Genomic DNA, 14,605 nt, shown 5'->3' with positions numbered 1-14,605 from the left:
TTATTATTCGGTCCCTGGTTTTCTATTGGCTCGTTTGGTGTCTTCATTTGGCTCCGTCATTTGATTGAAAAGACAAAATTGATTATTGTTCTTGTTTCTTTAATCATTAATTGTTACCTTTGTTAATTTTGATTAACTTTAACTGTTTTTAATCCATTTTAATTATTCCAATCTGATTGGTTTTTTGTTCTTTGACATTGTTGGTTGTTCACTTAGTCTTTCGGGTTTGTGTCTTTACTTTACTTTCTTTCTTCTCTTTTTCATCTGTCTTTCTCTCTTTCTATCTCTTTCTCTTTCTTGTTCTTTGTTTGTGATTTTTTTTTCTCTTATATTTAACTGTAACTAAATTATATTTTATCTTTAAAATAGATTCTAATAATGGCTAAGGTACATTTAATCAATGTGGTCGTTTTGGATAATCCTGCTGCATTTGACTCACCTTTTCAATTTGAGATAACCTTTGAATGTCTAGAGGATTTGAAGGAAGATTTAGAATGGAAATTAATTTATGTTGGTTCTGCTGATAGTGAAGAATATGATCAAATATTGGACTGTGTCTACGTTGGCCCTGTTCCTGAAGGTCGTCACATGTTTCTTTTCCAAGCAGATCCACCGGATCCATCGAAGATTCCAGTTCAAGATGCTGTAGGTGTTACCGTTATACTTTTAAGCTGTTCTTATCGTAGTAAAGAATTTATTCGAGTTGGTTATTATATTAACAATGAATATACAGTTGAAGAGTTGAAAGAAAATCCACCGGCTCAACCTGAATTTGATAAACTTCAACGTAATATATTAGCTACTTATCCAAGAGTTACTCGATTTAAAATTGATTGGTGTGACGCTGTTGTGTCGGAAGAAAATGGCGGTGACAAGCCTGAAGAAAATGGAGCTGATGAAGAGGAAGAATTAATGGATACTATGGAAATGAACTCCGAGATGGTTAATGAAGGAAACAATGGAATCTCAGTAGAAACGAATTCAGATGCAAATTCTGAGATGAATGTCGAACCAAATAATGAGATAATTTCAGAAAATGGAAACAATCATGAAGCAAATGCAGAGATAATTAACAAATCTGAACTCACTCTAAATAACATTGACTCAACCAGAACACCCGATGTAACAACTGAATTACAAACCCAAAATGAGATTCCAACTTCGTAACTGTTTTAATTAATCGTTTTTAACTCATAACATTGATATGAGAAGAAAAAATTTCCTAAAAAAATTGTAACTTTTCTTGCTGATTACATGACCAGCAATCTAAAGGTGGGAAAATGTCTTATGAAAAAACTCACCCACTCCTCCAGTCATGTAGACACCCTAAAGTAAAGGGAACCGCCAATAAAACAAAATCTTTATCCATTGTCATAGAAAAACTCATCTAAAGATTATCCTCTGGAGAATTTATTCTCTTACATATCAACCATCATCTCAGAGAAAATGATTCCTAATGTTAACACTCAAAGAACACCAAATGATTTAGTGAATTAAATTCTCGATGTGAATAAGAAATGACTGAATTTCCATGAAAATGATAATAGAAACACTTAAATGGCGCCTTAGTTGAGGTTCCACCTTTTCTTGTGTCTACATTTTCAGTTCTCTTTCTATTCTCTTTCTTTTTTGTTCTTTTCTCTTTTTGTCTCTCTTTTTGTTTCTCTTTCTCTCTGTGTTGATTTTTTCTTCTCTCGATTCTGTTCATTTGAATTGTGTCTCTCTCTCTCTCTCTCTCTCTCTCTCTCTCTCTCTCTCTCTCTGTCACTTACACATTTAAATTTCCATTAGTTAGTTACCTAATTAACCATAATCATCGACTTAAAGTTAATCATCTTAGCTAATTGTTGTTGTTGTTCTTTCTCTTTCCTCTGATGTGATTCTTTTTTTGTTCCGTTCTTTGCTTCTTCCACTAATTAATCAATTATTGCTAACTAGATTTTAGGCGTATTCTAAAATATCCTTTTTAGATTGGATCTTTTCTCATTAAACAATAATTGACAGTATTTATCAATGCGATCTAAGAGTGATAATCATCAGCGAATGGTTATTAAAATAAAAAGGAAAACATTAATTATGAGTGAATTGAAGATCTTTTTTTTTCGTATTTCCATCTAAAACAATTGCACGTATGATGTTAAAAGTACAATTAAACTTGATGATGTGGTACATGAATGTTATTTGACCAAAAGAGTATACGAACATTCACTCAATTACTTCTGTAGTAATCTTAATCAAAAAGAAAAAGATTATTTCGGTCTTCGATATGTTGGTCCAAAAGAGACAAGAAGTGGTTTTGATCCATTACGATATTCAGTTGGAACATCTTGATTACAAATCTGATAATTCGGATGTTGACTTTGCTGTTGATATTGATGGTGTTGTTGCTGTTGCTGTTGTTGATATTGATGAGCAACTGGAGACCGAGAAGAATTGATTTTATTTTGATGAGTTGCAGCGTTTTGTTTACGTTGTTCAAGAGTGTTTTGAATGATACGCTGATTCTCAGCGACGAAAGAAGCAGGTATTGGTGGATCAGGTTCCAACTGCTCGATCCATGTAAGTGGCGGAGGTGGAGGTGGTAAAATCGAAGCTGGTGGTTCGAATGGAGGAGGTACACCGGTCACATTGCTTATTTTCAATTCTCGAATAGCCTTGAGAGCCACATTTTCGTACATTTTACTGGGTGACTCAGATGGATTAACTGGGTGACAGAATTTCTGATTATTCGGAAGCTGAATATTCGAGAATACAAGTTTATTTGCATTGCTTGGACCAATACGTTCTTGTTTGTAGACTGGTTCTTTTCCGAAATTTACTCTACTCCATTCATCCAATGTAGCTCTTGCTGTACCTTTGTTTTGTTCCTCTGCCAACATCATTTGCATAAACTGATGACCGGTGTAACTTTTAGGCGCTGATGATCCAGAAGCTGGTGATCCCGATGAAGCCTTCATCGTATGTTTATTTCTTTCTTCTGCTGGTGAAGACTCTTTATTCTTGATTCTTGTCAGAATTGATGTTGGTCCAGTTTTAACAAAATTTGTGTTGTTGTTATTTTTCATTTCCTTTGGACTTTGAAATAATGATCTTGGTGAATGGTTGATTTGTATTGGTGATGAGATGGTCGGTTGTTTTCCATTGTTGTTATTTCTATGATCATTGTGATAGTTGAAGTTGCTGTGATTGTAATTGTGGCCAATATTTTGATTATCTTGATCTAGATAATCACGTTTAAGTGAATACTCGTGTCTTTCATGATTACGATTAGGCGATAAGTTGATCAATTTCTTTGGACCAGGAGATATTTTCTGACGAGGTTTTTTGTCTTTATGTTCACTTCGAGCAGGTTGAATCGGAGCCAGTTCGATTTCCTCATGAGCACCATAATTTCCATTCTTCTTCTTGTAGAAATGTTAATTAGGTTAAATGGATGGAGTCTATAACCTCTTCCAGCACTACAGTTGAGGCTTAAACCACCAATAAATGGCTCATCGAAAACAATGTCACAAAGATAAGTGTCGTCATCAAGTTTATCTTTAGTTTTACCTATGATGACACCTCTTGCTCCAAGTGGGACAGAAATACCTTCACGTACATTAACCACACGATTAAATAAATTAAAAGATGCATTTGAATCGGGTGGCGAGTGCCCAATTATGTTGGCAGGACGATAAAGCTGATTGGTGGAGTAAACTAAAGTGATCGGATCGAATTGGTTGGAAAATACCTAATTAAGAGAAAAAAGCAAACATTGGCAAAAAAGCAAAAAAAGCAAACACAAGAAAAAATGAAAGATTAGATAAATTCAACTTCTTCTTTTACGATCTAATCATAATTACCTTATGACTGTCCAAAACATCTTCAATACATTTTACGACAATCTCATCAAGAGCTTCGGCATCAAATTTCATTCTTCGAGCATTTTGATAAGGCATCTTTTTCAACCAACCAGCAACTTCTGTAATTTTGGTTTCACTATAATGAGAAAGATTAAAGCATTAGGAGGGATGAGAAAATTTCTAATTGTTGAAAAAAAACCTACGGATTAGGACCACTGAATATTTGCTCTGGTTGGAAACGTTTCTGATCAGCGAGTTTACTCAAATTGATGAACAGTTCAGGGAACTTTTGTTTATATTCTTCCATGATTTTAAAAGTTTTCCAAGAAAATAGCCACGTTTCTTCTCGTCTTTGTGAATAGCCAGGAACGTATTCCCTTCGAGTTACAAATTTCAAATTAAGACCAATATTGACTTTATCTCCATTTGATTTTTCAACCATCACTGTACCAGTTAATCTTGAAACTATACAAGGATTAACATTCAATCTTGTTGCCAATGAATGATTCGTCATGTATTCTTTGCTCATTAGCTCATAAGCACGATTTTTAACCTCAATCAGTTCAGCTTCAGGCTCAGAGACTCGTTGAATTTGAACTTTCACTTTATTGGTTTTCTTTTGAACTTCAATGATATCCGCAATGTCACCATAATACTGTTCATTGAGAATGAAACATTTTGATCCAATAGGAAACAGTTCTTCCAATTTTTTGGTCCTCTCATAGCTGGTTAATCTAATAGGAAGATTTTTGATACTCATTGGAAGTGGAGTACAACTTTCAATGGGAGACCATTGTTTGTCAAGAGACACTTGACCGTTTGGTCCTAAATTATATTTACAGCCAGTGAGTGGTTTACAGTATAAAACCGTATAATATTCGGGCAAGTAGATACCTCGTCGATTTTTTAATGTATCCACGACATTTTTCACTTGAGCAGCGGCTTCTCGCCTTTCCTTGTCACGTAATTCTCGGATTTCTTGCTGACCTGAACTAGTCAGGATGTACATTTTTTCTCCATCACAAATTCTGGAAACTTTAGCTTCAACCAAAAATGGCCAATTAATGTAAACAGTTTGACCAAGATATTCGGTTAGAGCAGATTGTATGCTTATTTTTGGTTTAGGTGATAAATCAATTAAAATACTAGAACCAGACGAAGGCATTTCGAAAACACGTACACTAGCCTTTTCCAATCTTGCAGTGTGTTTCATTGTCCTTAAAGTTGGGAAACCAGGGGTGTAAACATCAGGATCAATTCCTGGTAAAAGTCCCTTAACAATTGATTTCATGGGAATACAATAAGCATCTTTATGAACTCTAACGAGTTTAGCATGATTAACCTCAATATCTGGTAAGATACCAGGTAATGTTGATAAAATGGGTGTTTGATGTTCACGAACATAAGTGAATTGTAAATGAGGTCCATGAGAATTTCGTTTTCTCTCTTTTTCGGTTAACTGTGGTTCACATGATTTAGCAGCTTTTAATAGTTTTTTTTCATCAATAAAAGGAATCACAACAACAGCTTCCCAACTGTTAACTTTACCATTTAAATCGAGTTCAAAATCAGCTGGATAATAATCTTTTAAAGGTGAATTCTCTTCTGTTACCAATCGTTGAAATGATTTGGGTAGAAACTCTTTACTTGCTGCAGGTAAAACACCCAATAATTGTTCATATGGTTTAAAAGGTTGACCAAGATCGAAGGTGAGATCAATTTTTTCAAAGCTTTTAACATCAGAAATATATGGTGCATAATGATGAGGATAATACCATGACCAGGAAGGACAACCATCATAATAATAATGTAGATTCCATTGGATAGCTTTAATATAACAATAGGCCTGTTCTTTTAGTACATCGGGAGTAACATCTTCATAGTTCATTTTGGTTCGATAATAATCTCTCTTGTGCATGATAAATTCATCTTCAAGAGTATCATCTTCTTCTGATAGGGATAATTCTTCGTCATCCTCTTCTTCAACCTCATCTGAGGTTTCATCGGAACACAAATCAATCAAATTTGAATCACTATCAGGCCCTGATTCCAGGGATTCACCAATAACACCAATACAGTCTTCATATTTTTCCAATTTACGTGGGAACTTGAATTTACTTGTTTTCGAATCAAGATATTTGAAATCAGCGTTCATCTCATTAAAATTTTCTACATCAATTTCAGATAATTTGTGGAGAAATTTTTGAAAATTACGAAGATTCAGTTTACCCTGGTGATTAAGGTAACCATCACAGTTAGGTAAAACCTCCATATACACTTTGTACAATGTGGTGAGAGCATTTTTAGCAATATGAAAATGAGGAAGATGAGGAATGAAATCGTTACCACAAAGGAAACCCATAAGTACCCAATCGTCAATTATGTGTTCTAAATCATAGTCAAAGGGTAACACTTTTTTAAGTGGTGAAAATTCATGATCAAGATAATCTCTTAAAAGAGATAAATGAAGAAGGTGAAAATTAATTGCTTCAGGATTTACATGGAAAGTTGTTTCTTTCTCTTTTCGACGGCGAAATTTAACTTCCTCTCTGAGTAAAGCAAAATAAGGTTCATGTGAACACATTCCAAGCATAATTAAATCAGCATCTAGACCATACAAACAATGTCGTGTATTGGGATCATAATCAGGTTGTGATCTTTGGGCACGAATAAAGTCCATTATTTTATGTTCACCTTCACCAGGAGTTTCATGACCAGAAAGAATGACTTTAACATTTCTCCACAATTCATCATTTGAAATTTTAGCAGCAACAAAATATTCCAAGTGTGTTTGAAGACGAGCCATAAAATCTGTACCAGGTGTAATACAATTAGAATCAAATCGAGCCTCTTTAGGTAAAATTTCTCCTTTATTTTGTGCTTCAATTTCCCTGGTAATGGCATCTTTTGCTGACCTAAAACGTCGTCCTCTTTGTTGATTCATTTTAGCTCGAGGAGCAACACCATCAACCGCCATGAAGAAAACTTTTTTCGGTTTGATGATATTAAAAAGAGTTTCAATATATTTGAAAATATCTTTAACCATAACCTCTTCAGGTAATCTAAAGTGAACATCTTCATCATTTGGATGAGAACAGGCATGAATAATACCATTCATATCAAGATAGAGATTATCAAACTCAGGTATCTAAACATAGCCAAAAGAAATACAGTTAACAGTATTAGATTCAAAGAAAAAGAGAACAGAGAACATAGAGACCAAAAAAGAAAAAGGAGAGCAAAAAGAGACAGAAAAAAAAGACAAGCAAGAGAAAGATAAAAAAAATGAGAATATTATGTTATAAGTATAGAGAGAAATATAGAGAGAATTAAATTAATGAAGACAAGGTTAAAGAAAGAAATAGAAAATGATGCATCGACCATCTTACCTCACTTTCTCGGACAACCTGGTTCAAACAGGGATATCTTTCGGACATCCATCGGTAAAATTTAGGAACACCCATGATAATTAATTAATTTAATTTCGTTGTTTACAATTAATTTTTAAGATCCGATTAAATTGAACAAAGAAAGAAAATTAGATTTTGTATATTTAATGTAATGTCGACACAAACAAAGAAAATAGTAGAATGAAAGGCGAAAGGAGAATCTTTTCTTCTTTCTTTCTTTCTAAATTTGAAGTTTCATTTTCTATTCGCCAGAAGGAGTTACATTCACATTCTTTTTAGAAGGAAAAGTAACGCCATCTGGTTGGGGAGTAGAATTAGATTCTCTTTTTCTGATAGATTTTTTTTTCTCAATTTTCTCCAAAGTTAATTATTTTTCTCATTCTCTTGGAGTTAATTGTGTTTGCTAATTTTTTTAATCATGTCTGATTCCGAAGATTCATTGCCCACTAATGGTTCATCAAACGATGTAAGTATTTAGATTATCTAGTGATTATTGTTACCTTTTCTAACGTCATTCGGTCTTTTATTTTCTCTCTTTCTCTTCTTCTTTCCTCTTTTTCATCTTTTTTTCTGTTGCTTCTTTTTTCTTCCCATTATAATGTGTGTGGTTTTTTTCTGGTTGTGTCTGGCTTGATGTCTTTCCTTCTCCTTCTTTTTCTGCTTCCATTTCCACTGGAAAACAGCATATGAATGATACCGGATCTTATAAGCCGAATAAAAGGAAGAAGACATATTCTGATGATGAATCTAATTATTCTGATTATGAGAAGGAAATTGAAAGGAAAAGAAAAGAAAAGTCCAGTGGTGATAAAAAGAAAGATAAGAAAAAATCTAAAACCATAAAGCCAGGTTGGTATTTTTACTTCTTTCCCTTTGCTTCCACTTTACACACATTGTATTCTGTGTTTCTATGGATTTGAGTGTGTGTGTTTTATCATGTATTTTTTTTCTCTCTTTTACTCTTTTGTTTTAAATTACACGAGTTTTCTCTTCTGATTCAATGTTAGTCATTCCTATTTTTCTAGCATTTTTCTCAGAATTTTGTTAGTTAATTGCTGTATGTGTGTATGTACCTGACTGGTTGCATGTAAAGGAAGCTAATTAAAGTGTTGTCATGATTTCTTCTTCTTTTCACTAATATATTGCTTTTGTTTCCTTTTTTTTCTTCTCGATCATCTTTCTTTTCTTTAGATCCTGACTCACCTCCTCGTAAGAAAAAATCTAAATCTGAGGCAAATGGTAGCCCAACTAAATCTCCTGGTAAGAAAAAGGTTAAAAAAGAGGAAGAGGAAGCCCAACATATTTGGAAATGGTGGGAAGAAGAAAATAATGACCAAACAATTAAATGGAAAACTTTGATTCACAAAGGTCCGATATTTCCTCCTGATTATGATCCACTCCCATCTAATGTCAAATTTTATTACGATGGTAAACCTATGAAATTATCTCTCGGAGCTGAAGAAATTGCTGGTTTTTATGGTAAAATGCTTGACCATGAATACACCATTAAGGACACATTCAACAAAAATTTCTTCAAAGATTGGCGTAAATATATGACAGCCGATGAAAGAGAAACTATCAAAGATTTAAAAAAATGTGATTTTAGGTCGATGCATGAATATTTTAAAGAACAAAGCGAATTGCGTAAACAGATGACTAAAGAAGAGAAACAAGCAAGGAAAAAGAAGGAGGAAGCCCTCATTGAGGAATATGGTTATTGTATAGTTGATGGACATAAACAGAAAATTGGTAATTTCAGAATTGAACCTCCAGGTTTATTCAGAGGACGTGGTGAACATCCAAAGATGGGTAAAGTTAAAGCTCGTATCAATGCAGAAGATATTATCATTAACATTGGTAAAAAAGCACCTATTCCCCCACCACCTTCTGGTCACAAATGGAAAGAGGTGAGACACGACAACACCGTTTCATGGTTGGCATCTTGGACTGAAAATATTATGGGCAATGTCAAGTATGTCATGTTGAATCCATCTTCTAAATTGAAATCTATGAAAGATTGGCAAAAATACGAGAAAGCCAGAGAATTATGTAAATTTGTTGACGATATTCGAAATAATTACCGAGAAGACTTCAAAGATCGTGAAATGGTTAAACGTCAACGTGCAGTTGCCCTTTATTTCATCGATAAACTTGCACTAAGAGCAGGTAACGAAAAGGAAGAAGGTGAAACTGCCGATACGGTGGGTTGTTGTTCCCTTCGTTGTGAACACATTGTTCTTCACGAGGAGAAAGGCGATAAAAAGTATGTGGTTGACTTTGATTTTCTTGGTAAAGATTCAATTAGATATAGTAATTCAGTGCCGGTTGAAAAGAGAGTCTTTAAAAATTTAAAACTCTTCATGGAAAACAAACAACCTGAGGATGACCTTTTTGACCGTTTGAATACATCAACTCTTAATAAATATCTTAACTCATTGATGGATGGATTGACGGCCAAAGTTTTCCGTACCTTCAATGCCTCATTTACCCTACAAGAACAATTGAAACTGTTAACAAAACCGGACATGTCTCAAGCTGAATTAATGTTGGCTTATAATCGTGCTAATCGAGCTGTTGCTGTTCTATGTAACCATCAACGTGCAGTTCCCAAAACGTTTGAAAAATCAATGTCAAATTTACAAGCTAAAATTGAAGATAAGAAAGATCAGATTAAGCAAGTTAAGAAGGAGTTAAAAAGTGACAAAAGCGATAAATTAAAGAAAAAGCTGAAAACCTTAGATGAACAATTAAAAAAATTAGAAGTCCAAGCAGTTGACAGAGAAGAAAATAAACAAATTGCCCTTGGTACTAGTAAACTTAATTATTTGGATCCAAGAATTAGTGTTGCTTGGTAAGTTGATTTCAATTTCAATTCCAATTTTCACTAATCAACTTAATCTTTTTCACCAACCAATTCACCATTCATTAAGATAACTAATTCATAAAGTTGAACTTGTTATTTTTCATTGATATCATTTTTCAATTCTCTTTTCATTTTGAACTTATTATCATATTCTTGCCTTAATCATTGATAGATTTTAGATTTATGATATATCCTTAAAGATTATCATCAAAGTTTAATTCCTCTTTTATAACAAACTTACACTTAATTATTACTAATCAAGTCAATTAATTAACTTTATCTTTAAACTTGTATTTTTCTTACCATTTTTAGGTGTAAAAAGTATAACGTTCCAATCGAGAAAATTTACAACAAAACCCAGAGGGATAAATTCCGTTGGGCAATTGAAATGGCTGAACCTGATTTTATATGGTGATTTAGGAGAATCAAGTAGTAATCAATATGAAGATAAAAAAATTCTCGCTGCTAAATATATACATAAACTTCAACTTTACTCTTTTTCTCCCTCTTATTTCAATATAATAATCATGGTATCAAAGAAACAATTAAAGAAACAAAAGTCTAACCCTTTTGGACATCCAACATTTCAACAACCATTGTGAAATTAACGAAGTAAAAGCAACGATAATATTAAGCTTTCTCTTTGACCAACGGTGTCCGTCAAAATCACCACCATACCAAACCCTTTCTCTCTTTTCATATTTCTTTTTCGTTGTATCCCAAAAAAATAACCCTCTTTCTCTCAGTATTTATATACTGTTTCTCTTACATTATTACCTTTTACCTCTTGTCTTTTTTTCGGGATGAATTGACGCCCTCATCAATCCATTTAAATATTTATATAAATACTTTCGAATCAAATGGAAATCCAAAGGATGGCTACTTCAAAAACACTTCTTCTCTACCTCCTCAAGTCTTTTCTTCTCTGCTACCTTATTTTCCACCTTCTCTTTTCCATCTTTCCATCTTGCCCTCTTTACTTCCTTTTTTCTCTCTTTTTTTCCATGAAAAATTTTCATTTTTTACTTGGTAAATGTAGAAATCTGTCAATATTATCTTTCTACTCTATTCTAATAGGTTACCTAATGTGTATTCTTGCCTATATGACATTACTATTCTTTAGCCTTGACTCTTTTTCTCCCACCCAACCCAAATATACTTTTCATCCTCATCTTGTTTTTTTCACCATCAATATCACACTTTAGACATCAACTTTTTGAGATAACAGTAACAATCTACCACCACCACCACCACCACACCACCAACAACAACAACACCGATAACAACCAAACAATAACCAATTGGGCCTAAGAAAACAATGAAGAAAAAAATCTGCTGGGCATTACCACCAAACATCAACCCTTGACATTGAACTACTTGTACCACTTTTTGTCTTTGTATTTATGTCACTATCGCTCTCCTTTTCCGACAACCTCTTTTGATTCCTCTACAACTGCTACTCTAGCTGGCTCTAAAGATAACGAAAAAAAAGAAGAGATCGAGTGATTATTGATATCATTTTATTTGCATACAAACATAAAGACAACAATTAAGCATTAAGAGCAATTAGCAAACTTGATGAATCGACTCCATCACCAAGACCATTTCCAAACCACAACATCCACGATATGCTTACCAATAATAAATTGCTCTAAACTGCTTTCATAGAAAATCTAATATGTTTCAAAGAATCTCCTCAACTATTTCTAAATTATTGTTCTTAATTACAATTGGAATATCACAATTACATCGGTAACTAAATTTTCAATTCATCGATTAACCTTATTAGCAAACGATAAAAACTACAGAAAAAAAACAAGTCTAATTGTCAATCAACAATTAGAACCACATTGACTTTTCTTTCAAACAATTAACAACAAATCTAAAGCACAATAATCAACCAATTTTCCCAACATTCAATTCTACGACTTTTGTTATCTATTATATAATATTATAAACCGAAATTAACTAATCACAACAATTAACTGTTCCCTTTTCCCTCTGCTTTAAATGCTAATTGTTATGAAAAAAAAAACTAAAGACTAATCAACTTGTTCAATTAGTTTCCATCATCTTTGATCACCATTTATTGCAACCATCTTAATTTAATTTCCCATTCTCATTACTCGTAATTGTAATTAAATTTAATTGTCAAAGAAGAAAAAGAATACAAAAAAAATTAATTACTTTTCAATGTTAATTGTCTCCTTTTCCATTAATCCAGTTAATAAACTTTTCTTTTCTTACCTTGTTAAATATGACCACAAATGCAACAACAATTAAGGAGATTAACTATAATTAACTTGTGAAAATTGAAACAATTATATTTATAAATCTTAATAATTTGTCTTTGTAATAAATTAATTGTATTATTTGCGAAAAAGCAAATCAATTTGTGTTTAAATTGATATTCAACTCGTAACAAGAAAATCCAAACAAGATCATCATCAACCCACATAAAGATTGACCATTGGTCAAGAGTAAATAGAAAGACAATAAATTGTGTCCATTAATCCAATAAATAATGTTAATAATAGAGTTGATTGTGATTAAATGCAGTTGAATAGAGATAAGTTGAAAAGGAAGTGATTGTAAACTTGATTCACAATTGAATCTAAGTAGAAGATAAAAAAAAACAATCAGATCAATTGTAATCATTATCATCATCAGTTTCCCTTTGATTGTTATCAACATTTTCATCATCATCATCATGATCAGTTGGTTAATAAAAATAAAAGTTATTACATTTGGTTCTGTGGCCGTTATATCAGGAAATAGAAATAAAATCAACTCGGAATTATATCTGTTTCCGTTTCGAAATCGTAATCAATTGAATTTACCTTTTTTCTTTCCATGCATTCCAATGGTCATTTCAATTGCTTCAAGTCATCTGGTCACTTTCTCAAGATGATGATGAGGATGAGGATGAGGATGATAACAAATATAACAGAAAAAGATAAAGTGACAATGAATATATAAAAATAATCGAGTGAGAATCAACTAGGAATCATCATGATCATCAGACATCATTGTTCAATGTTCAATGAGTACCAATGAATAATATCAAGGGAATTCTGATTTTGACCTTAATTGTTGTTTTACTAAATCATGAGAACGCTTCTTAATCAAGTCGAAACTTTTTAATTTGTTGTTCCTGAGAAAATTCAATTTTAAATATTGACTCATAATCAAAGGAAAACAAAACAAATTAGTAAATTGTGTTAATCAACTTTGAAATTTTCCTGCGGTTCTTGGAGGAATATTAACTTTTACACTCTACTAATTGGATTCCAAGTTATTCCAGAGAAGATTATCTGATTAGTATTGTTTCATTTGATTTTATTTGATTAATTGTTCGATTACAATCTAATCATGAGTAATTTAATCAAATCCGATGAGATTAATCATAAATCATTGGCTAATTTAGCTCCGTTTGTTTCATCGTTACCCGCTTTCTCATTTCTACTAAATTCAAATGGTTCCTCATCTTTGGCAACAGCAACAAATCAAAGTGATTGTAACAATTTAATTGTTAACAGTTCTTCGTCGACAATTAATCTATTTCCATCATCTTCACCATCGACAACCACAAACGGTATCAATCAATTGGGAGGAACCTTTTCAAATGGGAAACCTTTACCTTTCCATATACGATTACGAATATTGGAATTAGCGGTTTGTGGTTATCGACCTTGCGATATATCCCGACAATTACTGGTCTCCCATGGATGTGTGTCCAAGATACTGGCCAAATTTGCTGAAACGGGGTCAATTATGCCTGGAGCAATAGGTGAGTAGTTAATTGTTAACCTGACAAATCAAATCACATTGAACTGAACAATTTGTTTTGGTTGAAAAGTTATTTCTTGTTACTGTTTGATTTACTACTTTGGAAGATTGAAATGCTTTAATTGTTGCTTGTTTTAATTGATCCGTGCTAATTGTAGGTGGAAGTAAACCTCGTGTGTCCACTCCATTGGTCAAGAGGAAGATTAAGGAATATAAGGAATCCAATAGTTCATTGTTTGCATGGGAAATTAGGGATAAATTGTTGGAGGAAAAAATTTGCTCCAAAGAATCGTTACCAAGCATCTCATCAATTAATCGGATTCTCCGTCAATCTTATGGTAAACATAAACCGAGTAAAGTTAATTGTGATCCAATTGTCCGGTCGCTTTCCTCATGCACTGGACAATCAACTCCTAGAAATCTTCATAGTCTTAATCATCAACATCATCGTGTCTCAATTTATCAATCTCATTCCTCTTCTAATCAACTTAATCCTCAAGTTTCACCGAAAATTGATCCGATTAATTGTTCAAAATTAAACTCATCTTCACCTTCATTTTTAATTAGAGATATTTTGGGTTCAATTAAATAAATTGTTTTCTTCAATAATCGATTGATTTTAGATTTTTCTTCTTCATTTCTAATTATAAATTTCAGAGATTATTAATCAATCTGATGATTCGATGGTGGTAATAATAAGT

The 14,605-nt window shown here is 32.8% G+C and overlaps 4 protein-coding genes across 4 annotated transcripts; 3 read left to right on the top strand and 1 right to left on the bottom strand.

Annotated features, from left to right (window-relative positions):
• The first annotated feature begins 64 nt into the window (after positions 1-64).
• LOC128395487 (histone chaperone ASF1-like) lies at positions 65-1,382 on the top strand. Its single transcript, XM_053355914.1, has 2 exons — positions 65-224; positions 370-1,382. Exon 2 carries the CDS (start codon positions 379-381, stop codon positions 1,165-1,167), a length of 789 nt encoding a protein of 262 aa, XP_053211889.1. The 5' UTR covers positions 65-224; positions 370-378; the 3' UTR covers positions 1,168-1,382.
• A 1,896-nt stretch (positions 1,383-3,278) lies between these two features.
• Positions 3,279-7,412, bottom strand: LOC128395482 (5'-3' exoribonuclease 1-like). Its single transcript, XM_053355908.1, has 4 exons — positions 7,232-7,412; positions 4,046-6,990; positions 3,843-3,978; positions 3,279-3,730 (listed from the first exon to the last, which is right to left on the bottom strand). The coding sequence occupies exons 1-4, from the start codon at positions 7,304-7,306 to the stop codon at positions 3,284-3,286; spliced, it is 3,603 nt and encodes a 1,200-aa protein (XP_053211883.1). The 5' UTR covers positions 7,307-7,412; the 3' UTR covers positions 3,279-3,283.
• Positions 7,413-7,556: 144 nt separating this feature from the next.
• On the top strand, positions 7,557-12,155 carry LOC128395483 (DNA topoisomerase 1-like). Its single transcript, XM_053355909.1, has 4 exons — positions 7,557-7,718; positions 7,936-8,101; positions 8,444-10,103; positions 10,428-12,155. Exons 1-4 carry the CDS (start codon positions 7,671-7,673, stop codon positions 10,528-10,530), a joined length of 1,977 nt encoding a protein of 658 aa, XP_053211884.1. The 5' UTR covers positions 7,557-7,670; the 3' UTR covers positions 10,531-12,155.
• A 751-nt stretch (positions 12,156-12,906) lies between these two features.
• Positions 12,907-14,513, top strand: LOC128395486 (paired box protein 1 homolog). Its single transcript, XM_053355913.1, has 2 exons — positions 12,907-13,905; positions 14,063-14,513. The coding sequence occupies exons 1-2, from the start codon at positions 13,488-13,490 to the stop codon at positions 14,494-14,496; spliced, it is 852 nt and encodes a 283-aa protein (XP_053211888.1). The 5' UTR covers positions 12,907-13,487; the 3' UTR covers positions 14,497-14,513.
• The last annotated feature ends 92 nt before the right edge of the window (positions 14,514-14,605 follow it).

Source organism: Panonychus citri, unplaced genomic scaffold (assembly GCF_014898815.1).
Source record: "Panonychus citri isolate SS breed McGregor unplaced genomic scaffold, ASM1489881v1 Contig00141, whole genome shotgun sequence".
NCBI lineage: Eukaryota > Metazoa > Arthropoda > Arachnida > Trombidiformes > Tetranychidae > Panonychus > Panonychus citri.
This window is presented reverse-complemented; position numbering and strand designations above follow the sequence as displayed.